General features: G+C 43.5%; 1 protein-coding gene across 1 annotated transcript; it reads left to right on the top strand.

Moving 5' to 3' along the window:
* Nucleotides 1–276: 276 nt before the first annotated feature.
* Nucleotides 277–18,025, top strand: sdhaf3 (succinate dehydrogenase complex assembly factor 3). The gene is made up of 2 exons (XM_080735159.1): nt 277–674; nt 16,350–18,025. Exons 1-2 carry the CDS (start codon nt 501–503, stop codon nt 16,557–16,559), a joined length of 384 nt encoding a protein of 127 aa, XP_080591285.1. The 5' UTR covers nt 277–500; the 3' UTR covers nt 16,560–18,025.
* Nucleotides 18,026–18,744: the final 719 nt, after the last annotated feature.

Below are 18,744 nucleotides of genomic sequence, written 5' to 3' on the forward strand. Positions count from 1 at the left end.
CAAGATGTAGTGGAGTGGAAGTAAAAGTATTGGAGATTGGAAATACTCGAGTAAAGTACAGATAGATCAAAATTGTACTTAAGTACTGAACTTAAGTAAATGTACTCAGTTACTTTACACCACTGCTTATTGATATTGATGATTATAGTCAAAGATCATGCTATAGTGTAACTGGCCACTAGAGGTCAGTATAGGGAAACAAATCAACTCACATGTCAGCTCTGCGGGGGCAAAGTATCACTTCCTGGATAAACAAGGACACACACATCATTACACAACATCATTGAAGCAGTGCTGTTTTAACTGTGCTTTAGATCGGCGTTTTATGCAACAATCACAACAAATAGGAGCATGTAAATAGATGCATTCTGCCTGGCAACATCTAGTATATCATTACATAGTATTATTACAGTATTACAGCTGTAGTAGTTTATAACTACAGTGTGTGAACAGGTTGAAGTGTGAAGGTCCTCTGACAGACACTCCAGTGCACCACCGGCATGGCCTCGGCTCACGTGTCCAGGGTTCGATCCCTGTACAAGAGGATCCTGCTGCTGCACAGGTTCCTGCCAATAGATCTGAGAGCCCTGGGGGACCAGTATGTGAAGGATGAGTTCAGGAGAAACAAAACTGCTGGAGCTGCTGAGGTGGTGGTCTTTATGAAGGAGTGGGAGGTAAGAAATGTGTACATTAATGAGTTCAGGAGACACAAGACTGCTGCTGCTGCTGCTGGTGGTGCCTTTATGAAGGAGTGGGAGGCAAGGACTGAGGAACTACTGTACAACATGTTTAATATGTACAGTATGTATGAATTAATGAGTTAAGGAGACACAAGACAGCTGCTCCTACTGAGGTGGTGGCGTTTATATGAGGGAATGGGAGGTGAGAAACTAATGTACAGTATGTGTATTAATGAGTTCAGGAGACACAAGACTGCTGCTGCCTTTATGAAGGAATGGGAGGTGAGGAACTGCAAAAACATGTTGAATGAATAGAGGGTATGCCCATGCATAAAGTGAATGGCAAAGTGAGTGGCAAAGTGAGTTTAACGTTGTTTAATGCAATCAAGCAGGACTTTTCTGTTAGGATGTATGGGCTGTCAAGGCCAGAAAGTATTGTTTTGCCACTCAGTAGGCGTTCCTGCATATCCGGGTATGATGATGATGTCACGCGCATACCCTCTATTCATTGATACATTTATGAATGAATGAGTGCGTGAGTGAATAAACTAGGGAATGCATGTATCAGGCATTGACACTAAGGCTTGCCTTAAATAAAACTTTAGGGCAGGTGGAGTTTACTTTCAGGTTGCCCGACCGGCAAGTGATTGTTTGTGCAGGACGCAACTGTCTATAAACACAACACCAGATGTAATATGTTGTTTTCACTGTTGCTACACTTAAAAATATAAAATAGGCGTGAACCCATAGTCATATTCAATCTATGTAGGTATTTGGATACAAAATTAGGTATGACATGTTTTTATCCCACAAGCCCCAGGAAGTAAAACAAAATAAGTGTTAAATTGAACTGTAATTCAAATCGTACACCTATCATTTTATAATGGACGATTCGATTTACTGACCCGTACTTGCCCGATGGGCAAGTTCCTCTATTAGTGTCAATCCCTGATGTATGTACAGATAAAAAATAGAACATTGTGGGACCACTCAAAACAAGGATTTATAATAGAGAAATGTCAACCTTCTGAAGTCAGAGTTGCTTGAAGTACAGTGGGATGTTTCCTCAGTCAGTTATGATTTGAGATGCTATGGAATCTGAATGCTTTTTTACACAATATTCTTTTTTAGGTGGATCTCTATGTATGAATGAATGCATGTGTGTGTGTGTGTGTGTGTGTGTGTGTGTGTGTGTGTGTGTGTGTGTGTGAGTGTGAGTGAGTGAGTGAGTGAGTGAGTGAGTGAGTGAGTGAGTGAGTGAGTGAGTGAGTGAGTGAGTTTCCCTATAGGCTACTGTTGTTAGGACTTGGACACATGTTTGACTACAATATGTTTTGTTGCCACATCTGAAAGCTGCACATGCCTTTTCTTGCCACATGATGGCACTGCAGGACAGGTATACTTAAAAGGGATATTTCACTTTCAAACATGTTTGGGGTCATTGTAGTGACTACTTCACTACTACTGTTACACCACAGAAAGTTTTAAGTTGATTGATTCACTATTTAGACATTTGATGTTCATTTTATCAGACACGCCCGTCGCCCGTTAATATACAAAGCCATTGTAACTTCAAACTCCATTTTAATCATGATAGATTAATTGAAAACACATGTCCTTTGGTCTGGTGGCTGACATTGACCTTCTAATATGTGAGGGGCCGTGTTTATTTTAATTTATGTTTTAATTAATTACATTTTTATCATTTTATCATTCATTTCCCCCAAATTATAATTATAATACAGACAGGTGTTTTCAATGAGTATAATTACATCTAAAGATGCTTCTCCTCCATTCACATTTGGTGAATGTAGCCTTGGCCAGGAAGAGTTGATGTCTTCAGGCGGTAACCATCCTCATCAGGTGTTTCAACTCTGAACCGCTACACCCTCCTGATGGCAGGGTCGGCAGTGGTGGCCAAATCACTGCCCATCTCCTCCTCCTGGCCAAGGCTAAACTCAATGAATCTATCATGGTTAAAATGGAGTTGGAAGTTACATTGGGTTTGTATATGAACGGGGCGGGTCTGATAAAAATGAACATCAAATATCTAAATACTGAACCAAGCAACTTAAAAACTTGTCTGGGATGAAACTGAGTAGAACCCAAACATGTTTCGAAAGTAAAATATTCCTTTAACACTGTACACTCTCAGAGACTTGTATGGGGTCATTTGGAAACCCCCAAAAGGGACCCTTAGGGTCCCTGGACCACACTTTAGGCCACTCACTGAGCACCCACTGGATTTGATACCATGTTCCTGTTATTATTTTTTTTCTTCTTTTTTTCTTTTTTTTGTAATCTCGGTGACCTCAATCTTACATTGTACATCTCCAGTGTTAACTTAATTGTGAGAGTCAGTGTACAAATCAAACCAAATGGACCCGTAACTCTGTAAGTCTACGTAATGTACAGAGTTACGGGTCCATTTTGTTTGATTTGCCCATAGATTGACTAAAAGCATTCTGAAAGGCTCAATACTACAGTTGTACATTTGTTTTCTTTTACAGCTTTATTGATTAATCCAAATAGTTAATTAAGTATTGATGAGTTTATTTAGCTACTATCCCAAGCTCTGGGGTCCCGATGGCAGGAGTCAGGATCTCAGTGAGGTCCTAAGGTTTTCCCCCCAGGGTTCTGAAGCTGTTCCATCATTTCCCCCCGCCTAATTTTCAATAATAATAATGTTTTTCTTTTATAGATGTAGTCAGTTGATTTGATTTTGACATTAATCTGGAAAAAAATCAGAGGTGCAGGGGAAATACCGGTATGCATAAAGAAATATGACCCCCTCTCCTTTGAAAATAGCCGATCTATCGAAATATCTGCTATTTAAGCAATGCTTAAACATTTTCTACCTATACTTTTGGTACTTTACATTTTGGTGCCAAAACTTGCATACGTTTACTTGAGTACATTTTGAATTCCGGACTTTTACTTGTATCATAGAGTATTTCTATATTGCAGTATAAAATATGTGAGTATTTTTTCCACCACTGCTGTCTAGTGTGCGTGTATTAGAGCAGTGGTTTTCAACCTTTTCAGGCTGCGACCCCCAAAAGAATATATCCACCTGTTTCCTGCTGCGGCGCCGGAAGCTCGGTACTGCGTCTGCGCAATGCACTATGGGGCGTTGGAAAGTCGTGGATATATTTTTTAACTGGGAACCCCCCGCCCTGACGAGCACTAAGAGTTGAGGCATTATATTTGGTATAACATGGTTGTATTGTGAAAATAGCAGATCTACATGCTCACAACGCCTCACAAACACGAGGTGTTGTGAGCATGTAGATCTGCTATTTTCACAATTTCTGCCTTTAATATTTGACAATTTGGCCAATGTTTAATTTGTAATTTTAGAGGTATTAAAAAGTCCACTTTAGAAATGTGCAGATACCCTTTATACCCTTAAACTTTATGTTAGTTTGTTTATTGTTGAGAGAGAAAACAGTGTTGCACATTAAGCTAATCATTCCGACCCACAGGTTTAGAACAACTCTATTAGTGCCTGGGAGGCTGAGATGTTCTGGTGTGGTGACTGGCCGGGCCATATGGGCGGGTGGTTCACCCTCTGACGTATGGTGGAGGTGGAGGGGGCATATTCTGGGTCTTTGTGTAATTGTAGTTTCTTACCCAACTCTGGCTTTGTAGGGCATTATAACCCGTAATTAGTTTGTTTACGTAGATTGGTTTATTTCCATGTATTTGTTTTTCTATCTATCGAGGACCACTTTGGAAAGAAATATTTTCAGTAATGATTACAGCCTAAGTGCTTTCCTCTGTGATTTGATGGTGACACTGTTTCTTTTTTCCAGTTGTTTCGCTTTTAAATTCCTAATTACCAAAACAAGCAAATTAAATCCACTTAAAAATGCATTAGCGGGAGAATGATCTGAATTTCAGCACAGATGATGGAAGTGAGGCTACTTTATTTCAGATTAGCGTGTTTGATTGTTCGTTGTATAATTAAAGTGAAATGTTACTTATTTTTCACATTGAAGTTTTTATCCATAAAAAGAAAAACCTTTTTATTCATTCATTAGTTAGTTTGATGCCTATAAGTTAAATGTTCTCCAATGGTAACTTTAGACTTGCACTTATTTTGAAGTCAAAGCATCGATAATCAATGGTCTAGGACTTCTTTAGTGATCAAGTTCTTATTTAATCTTATGTTCACATGGCTGGAGTTTTGGGGCGGTAGTGGCTCAGGGGTAGAGTGACCGCAAGGTTCCCGGTTCGATCCCGGGCTCCCCCAGAGTTAGTGTGGAAGAGTCCTTGAGCAAGACTCTGAACCCCTAGTTGCTCCTGATGAGCAGGTTGGTGCTGCGCATGGTTTCCTCCGCCATCGATGTATTGACTGTGTGTGAATGGGTTAATGTAATGCACAATCTACAGTATGTGAAACGCTTTGGAAATAAAGCCAGTGGTGCTTTGGGCGTTGAACGCGGTACAACAGCGTTTGGCTGTCATTTTTTTTCTCACATGCACACGCAGGTACGGTACGGATGTGCACGCTACAACGCGTGCCGTGTCCCTCTTGAGACCCTTCGATTCATGAGCCAAGCAATCTGACGAGCTGTCGTCAAAGTAAAGGGGATGCCCACTCGGTCTGTCTCTCTTCCTTTTTCAGAAGCATAGCGACTCTGAGGCTGTCTCGAGAGATTATGAGCCAAGTAAACGGGGTCCCATCCTCTTTTACAGTACACTTTAAGACATAATAAGACATAATAAGACAGAATAAAGCCATAATAAGAAATAATGTGTTGGTAATTAGAACTAATATTATTTTATTAGATAAAAAAAAGACAGAATAGCAGAAAGAGCGAATACATTATCTGGCAGCGGCAGGTACCGCTGCACGACCGGCAGTTCAACCAGCAGTCGCGCTGCATAGCCAGTGATAAGACTGCTTCACCACCGCTGCACAGACCAGCAGTTCAACCGGCAGTCCCAGCGGTAGGTAGGACCGGCATCGCTGGTAACTGCCGCGGCAGCCACCACCGCACGGACGGGCAGTTTACCGCTATGGGACCTGCCGGTCCATGCGGCGGCCGCCGGTCCTACTGGCGGGACTGCTGGTCCTATCGCCGGCGATGCAGTGCGAACTGCCGGTCGTGCGGCAGTGTCTGCTGCTGCAGTTCCGCGGCAGGTGCCGGTGCCAGAGAATGTATTCGCTCTTTCTACTATTCTGTCGTTGTTTCTGTCTAATAAAATATATTAGCTCTAATTACCAACACATTATTTCTTATTATGTCTTATTATGTCTTATTATGTCTTAAAGTGTACTGTAAAAGAGGATGGGACCGTAAACGGTAACCCCAACCGGCTACTTTGCATAACAGCTTTACAAGGGAGTGTGCAAATGCATTCCTCACACCTCGCGTAGATGCCTGCACTGAACGCAGCATGTTGGCTTCAGTAGGGCTGCTACTGTTAACCTGTCTGCATGCAACAATGCCTCAGGCACCAACACAGCAGAAGAGGGTTGTACTAATTCAAAGCAAACTTTTAGTTTCAGCTCCTATGCATTCATTAACATTTTCAAAGACTAAAACTGACTACTATTTATACACCCTCAACGTGACATCAATAAATGACCGCCCCTCCGGTAAAGAAAACATCACTGAATAAAGCGCCATATAAATGCACCATTTACCATGTATTTACCACAGTAATACAATCATTTGACGATTCCAATACAAACGTTTGTGCCGCCGCAGTTTCTTCTTTACAGTCCTAATACCAGTAAGACTCCCTAATCGGGGGAGACTGTCAGGTAGCATTTATACTTCAGAAAACAACCTCATGGTGGCGCTAGAAGAGGGGCATATGAGAAATCAGGGGCAGAGGTTGTGGTTTTCCAGCCAAGGAGTGTGTGTGAAAAGTTTGGCATGGATATGGGCAACGGTGCTGGAGATAAGAGTAGGGGCAAAACTGTGACGTGAGGGACAGACGGACAGCCGGTGTAGGTTTTCATTGCGACCGTAGGTCGCATTTACTACCAAAACCTCCACCGGCTGTCCGTCAGTGAGTGAGTCAGTGAGTGAGTCCGTCACACTTTTGCCCTGCTCATATCTCCACAACCGTTGCCCCCATCCATGCCAACTTTTGCACACACACTCCTTACCTGCCAAACTACAACCTCCAAGGACCCCCGGAGCTCCAGGGACCCCCAGGTCCCTGGGGGACCCCCAGGTGTAAAAAAATGTCCGTCCGTGAGTCATACGTCACACGTCACACTTTTGCCCTGCTCATATCTCCACAACCGTTGCCCCCATCCATGCCAACTTTTGCACACACACTCCTTACCTGCCAAACTACAACCTCCAAGGACCCCCGGAGCTCCAGGGACCCCCAGGTCCCTAGGGGACCCCCAGGTGTAAAAAATGACCAAATGTGCAAAAATGACCAAATGACCACCCCCACGGGGCTGCTCACGGGGAATTCCTGGGGACCACCCACTCCTGCTGCTCCAGAACGGATGCAAAAGTGGTGGCGCCCCCAGTGGAGGACCCCCTCCACTGCAGCTCACATAAAATGCCCTAACTCGGCCTAGGAGCGTCCGGGAGAGCCGGGGCCGGTACCTATTCGTCCGCCAAGGCAACGCGGAGACCCCACCCCTCATTTCTCACATGGCCCTCTTCTAGCGCCACCTTCAGGCCGATTTTTACAACACATTTTTGGACACTGCTCCTACAGTTTTTGCCCTAAAATCACGCAAATCGCTACACAGTATGTCTACACTCATCCCATCAACATGAATCTGTCCCATATAGCGCCACCTTCAGGCCGATTTTTAAAAACACATTTTTGGACACTGCTCCTACAGATTTTGCCCTAAAATCACAAAAATCACTACACAGTATGTCTACACTCATGTCATCAACATGGATCAGGAACATTTTGGAAAAACACATTTTTGCCCTATTTGTGGAGATAAGCGACCTACGGTCGCTTATCTCCCGATTAGGGAGTCTTACTGGTAGTAACTGTGCGACCTGATGGTCAGAATAAAAAATCTAAAAAATCTAAAATAATCAAAGCAACTTTCCTTTGTTGACTTTGGGGAGGTAGCCATCGGACCCAGAACTGGGCCCTGATGTGGGCTGATGGCAGCCAGCTTTGTCCCCCCCCCAGCTGGCCCCCCTGCCCCACTCTGCAGATGACAGCCAAGCCATGTTCGCATACATCATGTGACACCACAGGTTCACAGAACCACTAATCATTTTGTCCCCAAAATAAAACGCCTGCCAGCCAGAGCTGTTTTATGTGAGGACAGGGGATCGCAGCCACAGCCCAATGTTTACTCTGCATGCAATTATGAATTACAAAGAGAGAGAGGGGGGGGGGGGGGGGGGGGGGGGGGCAGGTAATCTCTCTAATGAAGTGGATGGGTGATTACTGTGTGTGTGTGTGTGTGTGTGTGTGTGTGTGTGTGTGTGTGTGTGTGTGTGTGTGTGTGTGCGCCGCGCGCGTGCGCACACGTACGTGCATTTCTTCCTCCCACATCCGAACAGCCCCTCACTTTTTGTTTGGCGCTTTACAGAGATTGTGCATTACATTCACCCATTCACACACAAACAATCATTACATTCACCCATTCACACACACATTCATTACATTCACCCATTCACACACAGATTCATTAAATTCACCCATTCACACACATTCATACACCAATGTCAGAGGAAACCATGCGCAGCACCAACCTGCTCATCAGGAGCAGTTAGGGGTTCAGAGTCTTGCTCAAGGACTCTTCCACGCTAACTCTGGGGGCCCGGGATCAAACAGGGAACCCAGTTCGAACCCCTTTGTGTTCTAAGACGGCAACTCTACCTCTGAGCCACTGCCGCCCCGTGTAAACAGAGGAGGTGATGTTGGAAAGACTTCTGTCTTCTTTCCAACGGAAAAATAACATTAAAACCGTGATCATCCAGTCTTTAGTTAGGGTCCGTAGAAAAAAGCTTCATGCTTTCCTATAAGCCAATGATTTGATGAGCAGCAGTGGTTCCCTATGGAGACACAAAGAGTCTCCTCACATTATTGGCTTAGGAAAGCCACAAAAACTATAAAAGAATATCTGTGAATTCCAATCTCCATGGGGTGAGTAATCCATAGAATAAAAAGTTATTTTGGGGATGAACTATCTCTACCACACACATAGGCTATACTTTAGTTTAAAGGAGTAGTTTACCCCCAAAATGACTTTTTTTCTATTTATTACTCACGCCATGGAGACTTGAGTTCAATAAAAAAAAGAAAGATGTCGCATTCCTAAGACAAAAATGTGATTACAATAAATTTACCCCCATTGATTCCGGACGGGGACCCAAATACATTTAGGGTCCCCACCCGGACGCAATGGGGGTACATTTATTGTAATCAAATCTTTGTCATAGGAATGCGACAAAAAACTAAAAACATCATTGAACTCAAGTCTACATGGTGTGAGTAATCAATAAAAAAAAAAGTCATTTTGGGGGTTTAAAGTAACATTGCATTCATTAAAACCAGTATTTTTACTGAGACTTTTACTGAGCAACTGCTCAGTAAAAGCAGTTGCTCTCTTTCTCTCTCTCTTATTGCTGTGTCTTGGGTGGAGGCAGGGAAGTGGGGGGGGGGGGGGGGGCGAGGGAGGGGAGTCAGGAGAGAGGGAGGGACAGACGAGGAGAGAGGGAGAGAGAGAGAGAGAGAGAGAGACCCCAAATAATATGATTAGAGCAGCAGCAGTGAGCGAGCGGTTGAGTCTAATCCATTTAGTGGTGGGGAGGGGGGCTGAGGAGGGGGGGGGGGGGGATCCCACGGGGCGAGCTGGGGTCTCGGCCCCTTAATGAATGGATGCAGTGAGACACACTAGCTCTCTGCAGAGAGAGAGAGAGAGAGAGAGAGAGAGAGATGTCGTGACGCGCCGATGTCACTTGCCGCATAAACTAGACAATCTATTGTACAGTAGATCAGTGTTTCTCAACCTTTTTTTCTGCATGGGCACACTTTTCATGTCCCAAGAATCCATGGGCACACCAACATAATACGGGGGGTGTAAATATCGTCGCTGTCGGGGAGAAACCTTGTATCTCCCAAGTTTCAAATTTGTACGTTTCTTCCCTGCTTCATCATACAAGGCTGTTGCACAACAGTAGTGAAAACAGCAGATCTACAAGCACACAACGCCTCGCACCGGGTGCGAGGCGTTGTGTGCTTGTAGATCGGCTGTTTTCACTAGTTTAAATCATTTTTAAAATGATAAATACAATTCTGGCTTTCAAGCAGTTTCAAGGGGCACACTCGACCCTTCTCAGGGGCACATCAAAGGTCCCCAGGCACAGTGGTTGAGAAACACTGCAGTAGATCATCACGGCAAGCAGCACCGTCCGTCCGTTGTCACGATTATAAATGCGGTTATATTTAATTGTGTTTTTGTCGTTGACAATTACATTATTTTATGTTTGGCTTTTAGGCTTTGAAGTTGCACATGGCAGATTCACGTATGACACATGACCTAAATATACAAAGAAATGATGGACATATTTGATACTTTAAAAAAAAGAACATTGATGAAAATAGTGGAAATAGCAGATCTACAAGCTCACAACGTGTCGCATCGCGACGATATAGCAGCAATCTCTCTTGGCCTTTAAAATAAAAAACAAAAAGGAAATAAAGGTGGGGGAACAGTCAATGCATTAGCTCAGGGGTTCCTAAACCTTTTTGTCTCAGGGCACCCCATAAATATTGTTTTTAATCCGAGGCACATAATTGTCGTTGTCGGGTGTAAACCTTGTATGTCCAAAACCGTTCATTTTGTATTTATCATCTAAAAAAATTACTAAACTAGTGAAAACAGCCGATCTACAAGCACTTGTGTGCTTGTAGATCTGCTGTTTACACTAGTTTTGTGCGACGGTCTTGTGTGATGAAGCAGGGCTTTGCTTTACCAAAAGACGTACACATTTGAAACTTGGAGATACGAGGTTTCTGCCCGACAGTGACGATATTTTAGTGATTATGTTGCGAGAAAAACGTTGAGATAATAGCCATTTTGGTTAGAACTGAGATACTAAATATTTTTTTCAAGTGTCCAAATAAATTCCAAATATTATCAAATTATCTCGCGGCACCCCTGGACTGCCGTCGCGGCACCCCAGGGTGCCCCGTCACCCACTTTGAAAACCCCTGCATTAGCTGATGATGGACGGACAGACAGACAGATGGTGAGAGCAAAGTTGACTCTAACACCACTAGCATCATCTTATTAGATGAAGGGAGTGGTCTACTTCCCTCTGTACTGCGTCAAAGGAAATCCCATTAATCACTTTACCAAGATATGTGGGCCAGTGTGTCCTCCAGCCTGGAAAGAAATGTACACTGGAATGAGTTGAATGAATGAGTTTATTGTCTCCACCAGCCGAAGGCAGGGAGAGAGTATGTTTTCGCCCCTGTCCGTCCGTGCGTCCGTCCGTCCGTGCGTCCGTCCGTCCGTCCTAAGTTAAAAAAACAACATTAACAATGTCCGAAAAGGAGTAGGATGAAGTGTAAAATGTATTGAGCTCCTGCCCCCCTTTTGCCAATGCAAAATATCTTCACTGCATGTTCAAAGAAAAACATAAAATGACCGCAGTAATATCAAAATGAAATGAATAAAAACAACAACCCATTGAAACTAATTGAAAACAGAAAACAGAGCTGTTTTGACTCCATAGGTCAACACAGCCCCTCATCTGAATACCTCTTAAATATTATCTTTTTATATATATTCTTGAAATGATTCAGAGGTGGGCGTACAATTTGACCGGACATACACACAAACATTTGACAGACGGTTTACTCAGTTAGTCAGTTAGTTAGTTTACTCAATTACTGATCGTTTAGTGGTCAACAATAGTCTTATTTTGCCTACATAAATGATTCTCTAACATTTTCATTTGAAGGACATTAGGCCACGGATCCCTATAACTCGCTCAGTGTACATTCGGAACCAAATGGACCCATAATGGATGGACTCAACAGCGACTGGTTCATTTGGTTCCTAACCATCAATATTTTAGCTGGGGGACCCCCTGGAACCCCCTCAAGGACCCCTGGGGGTCCCCGGACTCCAGTTTGAGAGCTATACTGGCATAGCTACAGTAAACAGGAAGGCAGGCATTTAAACATCCACGAGACTTGTAACAGGAAGATAGTCCAGATAGAAAAATCCACTCGTCCTAGACAATTTGCCCTCCTGGCCCCCAAACTGTGGAATAAACTCCCTGTCGCACTTAGAACTACAGACTCACTCCCTAGCTTCCATTAGAACTACAGACTCACTCCCTAGCTTCCATTAGAACTACAGACTCACTCCCTAGCTTCCATTAGAACTACAGACTCACTCCCTAGCTTCCACCGTGGCCTGAAGACTCACCTCTTCAGACTCCACCTAAACCCATTGCACTTCCCTAGATGACCATACATGAAAGCTAGACAGCATTTTTAGTGGTCTACCTATGTTATTGTTTTTCTACATTGATATTCCTATGCATTTGTTGTATTGACATATTATCTTGCTTATTATTAGCCGTGCGACGAGTGGCTGCCGCCGTGCGTTTTTTTCTAGATCGAACCCAGTTCGATTCGTGCGTCTTGTCGCATGCGGTAAAAAACTCATCACTCCTTTTATGACTCCTTTTTGGATCCGCAGCGCCGATTCCGCACAGCCTTGCACACCAAATCCAATGCGTTTTATTCATGCCGCAAACAAAAAAAACGCAACTGTCCTGTGTGCAAAGGGCTTTAGTGTAAGACTCTGAACCCCTAACTCCTCCTGATGAGCAGGTTGGTGCCTTGCATGGTTCCCTCTGCCATCGGTGTATGAATGTGTGTGTGTGCGTGCGTGCGTGCGTGCGTGCGTGCGTGCGTGCGTGCGTGCGTGCGTGCGTGCGTGTGAATGGGTGAATGTAATGCACAATCTCGCTTTGGATAAAGGCACTATATAAATTCACCATTTACCATTCATACTGAAGCCAGTCCGTTTATAATGGCTGTAATGTCTCGTAGTAAACATGGAGCCAAATGGAGCGTTTTTTCCCGGGGTAATTACACCAGCGGATCATTTCATCCAATTAAGCAGACTGAATACTAAATTCCCCATGAATTGAGTACCTAATGGAAACTAGACATAGTGCTTTATTGGGTTTTAAATCCTCTTAGCAGACTTTGTACTGACCTGTACTTTTCCTGTGCTTTTTCTTGCTGCTGCAAAATGCTAATAAGACTATTCAATCAATCAACAATCTAAAGATGAAACACACCCATCTCATACATGATGACTTGATAAGTCACATTTACTAGTAGTAAGACTCCCTAATCGGGAGATAAGCGACCGTCAGGTCACATGTATACACAAATAGGTCCAAAAATGTGTTTGACATTACTGTAGACATACTGTGTACCACTTAATGTGATTTTTGGGCAAACTCTGTAGTAGCAGTGTGTTTTGCAAGAATCGGCCTCATGGTGGCGCTAGAAGAGGGCCATGTGAGATATGAGGGTTGTTGTGGTTTGGCAGCCAAGGAGTATGTGTGCAAAGTTTGGCATGGATAGGGGCAACGGTGGCAGAGAGAAGAGTAGGAGGAAAAGTGTGACGTGACTGACTGACAGACAGACAGCCGGTGGAGGTTTTGATAGTAACAATGTAGACGTTTAGCAGACGCTCCTTATCCAGAGCAACTTACAGTAAGCAACGTACACACATCCATAGAATGCAGTGTTATTATTTTTATTATATTTCTGATTTAGTCTTAGTCTTTTGAATAATACATCATTTAATCTTAGTCCTGTCTTAGTCGTCTGAAATAGTTTTAGTCTAGTCTAGTCTTAGTCGACTAAATATCAAAATATTTTTGTCCTAGTCTTTTTGGATTAGTCTTAGTCTTTTAGTCTTCGTCTTTTAGAAGGTTCACCAAAAATAGCCGATCTACAAGCTCACAACGCGGCACGTTGTGATGCGTTGTGAGCTTGTAGTTCTGCTATTTTTGGTTAAAAGAGTTGGGGTGGATGGAAAGATAACTCATAACATGTTTTACTATAAGTCTAGTACTTAAACTGAAGTGATGAATTCAAAATATTATCAAAGTATTCTGAGGAACCCCTGGACTGGCACCACGCCACCCTAGGGTGCCCCGGCACCCACTTTGGGAAACCCTGGACTACAGGATCATAGAGTCTAAACAATTATTCTATCACAACATTATAATCTGCACATTGAAACTACAGTACAGGATAACAGGTACTGTACATTTGTCTGAATAACATGCTATCTAAATGACATGTTAACCATGTTGCATACGGTAGGTCTACAGTACGGTGGTCAGAGAACCAATCTAAATGACATATTAACCATATTGAATAACATGCTATCTAAATGACATATTAACCATGTTGCATAGGTCTGCAATACGGTCGTCGGAAACGCAGCTCAAGTGCTACAGGCTAAAAGGTGGAGTCTGTCATGGCCACTTAAAGAATGATGAATAATATATACCATATCAGATGGTATATGATATGGTGACATATTCATATCCGTTCATTTAAAACAAACCAGCGGGAGTCGGACGGAGAACAGGATCTCTTAATGGCTTGTCGTTGAGTCTTTGTCCATTGAGGAAATAAATAACGCTGTTGGAAGCGTTTCAGATTGACCAGAATGACAAGCGTGCGTTTCCCTGCCAGGCCCCTGGCTGTGCTCTGCGGAGAATACAGTAATGTCATTACTGTATTTCCTCCCACCAGGAGAGGACCGTTATGCTCTTACAGCACTCAGAGGGCAAAGGTTAAGGTACAGACGTTACCCATCATGCATCGCTTCCTCTATTTCATCTACCGTGAGCTATGTCTGGTAAAGGAGCGCTTGTTTTCATCAACCGTGAGCTATTTTTGTTTCTGTAGGAGATGCCTTGTAAAGGAGCGCTTGTTTTCATCTACCGTGAGCTGTTATTGTTTCTGTAGGAGATGCCTTGTAAAGGAGCGCTTGTTTTCATCTACCGTGAGCTATTATTGTTTCTGTAGGAGATGCCTTGTAAAGGAGCGCTTGTTTTCATCTACCGTGAGCAATGCCTGGTAAAGGAGCGCTTGTTTTCAACCGTGAGCTATTATTGTTTCTGTAGGAGATGCCTTGTAAAGGAGCCGTTGTTTGATGAGGCGCGCAGTCTCAAACGGTCTTGAGCCACGTGAGATACCACCGAGCAAGCTAAAGCGAGCGAGTCGCCGTGCCGAGCGGTGTGAGTCTGCTTGAGCCGACTCAGTGCCATCCGAGTTATGTCCCGATCGGGACAGAATCGTAAATCTTCATCCCCCAGACTTTCGGCAACTCCACACGGTCCAAGTGAACACAGCTCAGCTCCTACATCTGGCTTTGTCTGACCTCTGAAGCGTGGCCTACATCTGGCCTACATCTTGGCACAAAGCGCTCACTTCACACTGGGTGTGATTTTTACTTTAGTAAAAGTAGTTCAAAATGTACTTTATTTTTTTAAAACAGTGTTCATGTCTAAATGCCCCAAAAATGCCAGAGTGAAAGTTAATTCTCAAATGTTAGTTTAGGGTGAGGTTAGGGGCTTCGGTATAAGGCGTGACTAATGGCACGGCTCACACCAGGCCTGTGGTTTATTGATTTGTACTTCTAAAGAAAACGTTTGGTGCATAATTCCTGGCTAAGTGGCGTCTTAAATGTATTGATCTTCCATACTTGTGATTGACACTTCTTCTCATATTATTGATTGTTGTTGATCCCTGCATCACCGTGCGTTTTGTTGCAGAAACCTCTCATCTCCATATTTTAACTTTGTTTTTTTCCCCCTCTGGTAAATTAGCTGCCTGCTTAATCACACTGCAGCGGCACACAAAAGCATCAAAAGTAGCAGATCTACAAGCTTCACGGTGCGTTTTGAGCTTGTAGATCTGCTCATTGGACCTTGTTCCCTACAGCATTAGGCTCAAATGTGGGGGGACAATGCATTCTACTAAGCTGCCACCAAAATGTAGAATGCATTACCGAAAGAAACTTCTAGATCAGTGGTTCCTAAGCTTTTTAGCTCGAGACCCAAATTTAGACCTTTGCCCGGGATCCAAACTAGTGAAAACAGCAGATCTACAAACTCAAAACGCGACGCTTCGCGCCACGTTGTGAGCTTATAGATCGGCTATTTTCACTACTTCTTAAACTTTTGTGTTCTAATTTATGACGTTTCGTAGAATTTTTCTTTGATTTCTTCATGAAATTACAGAACAAAATTAATTAAATGTTGTGTTTAATTCATGAAAGATTTAGCTTTTTTGGGAATGTTGATTTCTTTTAAAAATAAATTTAAACAAATTGTATGACACAAAAATCAAAGGGACCACAAATGGGTCCCAACCCAGTGCTTGGGAACCAGTGTGTGATCTAGAAGCTGTAGACTCCATACCCAAACCTCAGGATCTAGATTGATCTATAATTGAAGAAAAGCTACACCAATTACAACCATATGGTATTAAGATACAGATTGGTCAAAAATGTGGTGTTTTGTTGTTTCAAACTGAATTCTGGGAATCGCAGTTCTAACAGACGTCGGGGCTAACGGAGATGTTGTCAAAAAAGGACTACTAGAATGGCCGTTACACATGAATGATTTGTTGTGTTTGGTCTCTTGGCAGAACTACAAGGACACGCTGCAGACCCAGGTGTTGGAGTTGGCCGGGGCCCAGGAGCCCCAGGGGGCCCAGGAGGCCCAGAGGGAGTGGTTCGGGGCCGACCTGCCGGAACACAAACTGAAAGAGTTCCAGGAGGAGCAGATCGGCCAGCTGTACGAACTCATGCTGGAGTCTACCAAACCCAACAGACAGTTTGACATCCAGGACAAGTAACCTATAACCCAACATCCAGGACAAGTGAATCTACCTACCTACCACACTCAACAGATAGTTTAGTCCCTTTTCCACTGACATGGCCCAACACCACACCACTCCACAATGCCCACTTGTACCAGGTTTTCCACTACAAGGACCTGGGTAGAGTGGTGTGAAAGTGGTACTAAACGTGGTATTAAAAATTACCAATCCAGAGTAGGTCTGAGCAGGGCCAAAACAGGGCCAAACACTTCATAATGACTGATCATTCACTGACTTTTCATTTAGACCACCAGGATATAGTTGTAATACATGATAATAGATTCTATTGTGTTATAATCACTGTTAAAATGTAGATGTTTTTGTGTGGTGTGGTGTGGTGTGATGCTAAAGCTGCAGTGGAAAATGGGCTTACGATATCCAGGAGAAGTGAACCTACCAAACTCAACGCTATTATTGTATCCATAGGAGATGCCTTGTAAAACAACAGAGGCACGCTGTCTGAAGTGGACTTGAGCCACGTGAGACACCGCAGAGAGAGACGCCGTGTCGAGCATTGCGGAGTCGACTCAGCGGTGTCCGAGTTACGCCCAGATAGGGACAGAATCGTTAATCTTTGTCCCCCTGACTTTCGGCACCTCCGTGCGGTCCAAGTGAACACAGCAGAGCGGCTCCCTACCTCCGGCTCAGCCAATCACAAGCCAACAAGGGATCTCCTACGGACACCATAATGGCAAACCAGGAGAAGTGAAGGAGAGAAAGAGAGAGGAGACAGCCTGCATATAAAACACTTTGTTCAGCAACAGTAAAGTTCCCTCCACACTAGGCGCGCTCACCGCCTCCTAGCAATTCGTTTTCAATGAGAGGCGGGCGGCTTTTTCGGCCGCGCAGCGAAGTTTTGGGGCGGCGAGGAGAGCGGGCGCGGTCCCGTGAAATCCACCGCGAGCGTGCTCGTTTGTGCATGCGTACGCGGGCGGTGAGAGATGGATTGTGTTCATCTTTGTGAAATACCGCGCGGCGTTTACTCACTGAGCGAGTGTGTTTGTGTCTCACCGCTGTGTGGCCACCGCTGATCCTAGCGGCAGCCCCGACGGCAACCGCGCCTAGTCTGGAGGGCACCAAATACCTCAGGCCACAGAAGAGGCTTTTAAACATAAAGCACTGCCTAATATCTCAGTGCAACTCCCTGCGTCTCTCTGTTGCCTCCTGGGGTTCACAGAGGTGTCATTTCAGGAAAAAATAAAAAACTAGGGTTAAGTTATCACAAACGTAACATTTAAAATGTTGTGAGAATAGTGTATCACCACGTTGTGAGCTTGTAGATCCCCTATTCTCACTACAAAGGAAATGTTTTTTCCCGCCTACAATGACCTGACCAGAAGGAAGGCCAGGTTGAAAGAGTTTGGTTGCAGAAAAGAAAAAAAAAAAACGTGCGTCATAATGGATTGTAACTAGGGCTGTCACATCACAAAATATGACATTTTACATAACAATTAATTGTCACTCAAATAATTGGCGATTAACGATTTAATTGTGTTTTTGTCGTTGATAATTACATTTCTGTTTGGCTTTTAGGCTTTGAAGTTGCATATGGTAGATATGACACATAACCTAAACACACAAATACATTACTGACATATTTGACAACTTACTACTTAAAAAATAACATTGATAGTGGAAATAGCCGATCTACAAGATCACAATGCGTCGCATCGCGATGCGTTGTGAGCTTGTAGATCTGCTATTTCCACGATTTGACATTTTTCAACATTCACGATTATGACAAAATAATTGCGATAATGTCAAATAATCACGATTAGACGATTAAGTAATAATTGTGACAGCCCTAATTGTAACGCACACAGCATCCAACTAAAATCAGGTTAATCTGCACAAAGTGGTGAGAGGTGGCGAAAATGAAATGACGCCCCTGCTGCAGGTACTACGTGGCTGTAGTGGAAACATTAAAAAATGTTATTTTACTGTTGTGTTTAATCATGAAACACTGACAAATGTTGTGTGAAGCTGCTGATCTGTGAAGTGTTTTTGAACATAATGCTGACATGAAGACTGGACTCAGTAAAATGTCACAGCCACAGTTTCAAATAAATCTGTACCGGAGGCACAAATTCCAAGGCTTTCACTCCATTTCTTATTTGCAGCGTTCTATTCTTTAAAAGGTGGGTCATTGTGCATTATACAA

This window comes from Nannobrachium achirus (genome assembly GCF_963921795.1).
Source record: "Nannobrachium achirus genome assembly, chromosome: 10".
Lineage (NCBI taxonomy): Eukaryota > Metazoa > Chordata > Actinopteri > Myctophiformes > Myctophidae > Nannobrachium > Nannobrachium achirus.

What these genes read in the sequence shown, in the direction of transcription:
- sdhaf3 (XM_080735159.1), top strand. Translation starts at nt 501, where the DNA reads ATGGCCTCGGCTCACGTGTCCAGGGTTCGATCCCTGTACAAGAGGATC. An exon ending in TCTTTATGAAGGAGTGGGAG is followed by an intron (nt 675 to 16,349) that starts GTAAGAAATGTG and finishes GTCTCTTGGCAG; the next exon opens with AACTACAAGGACACGCTGCA.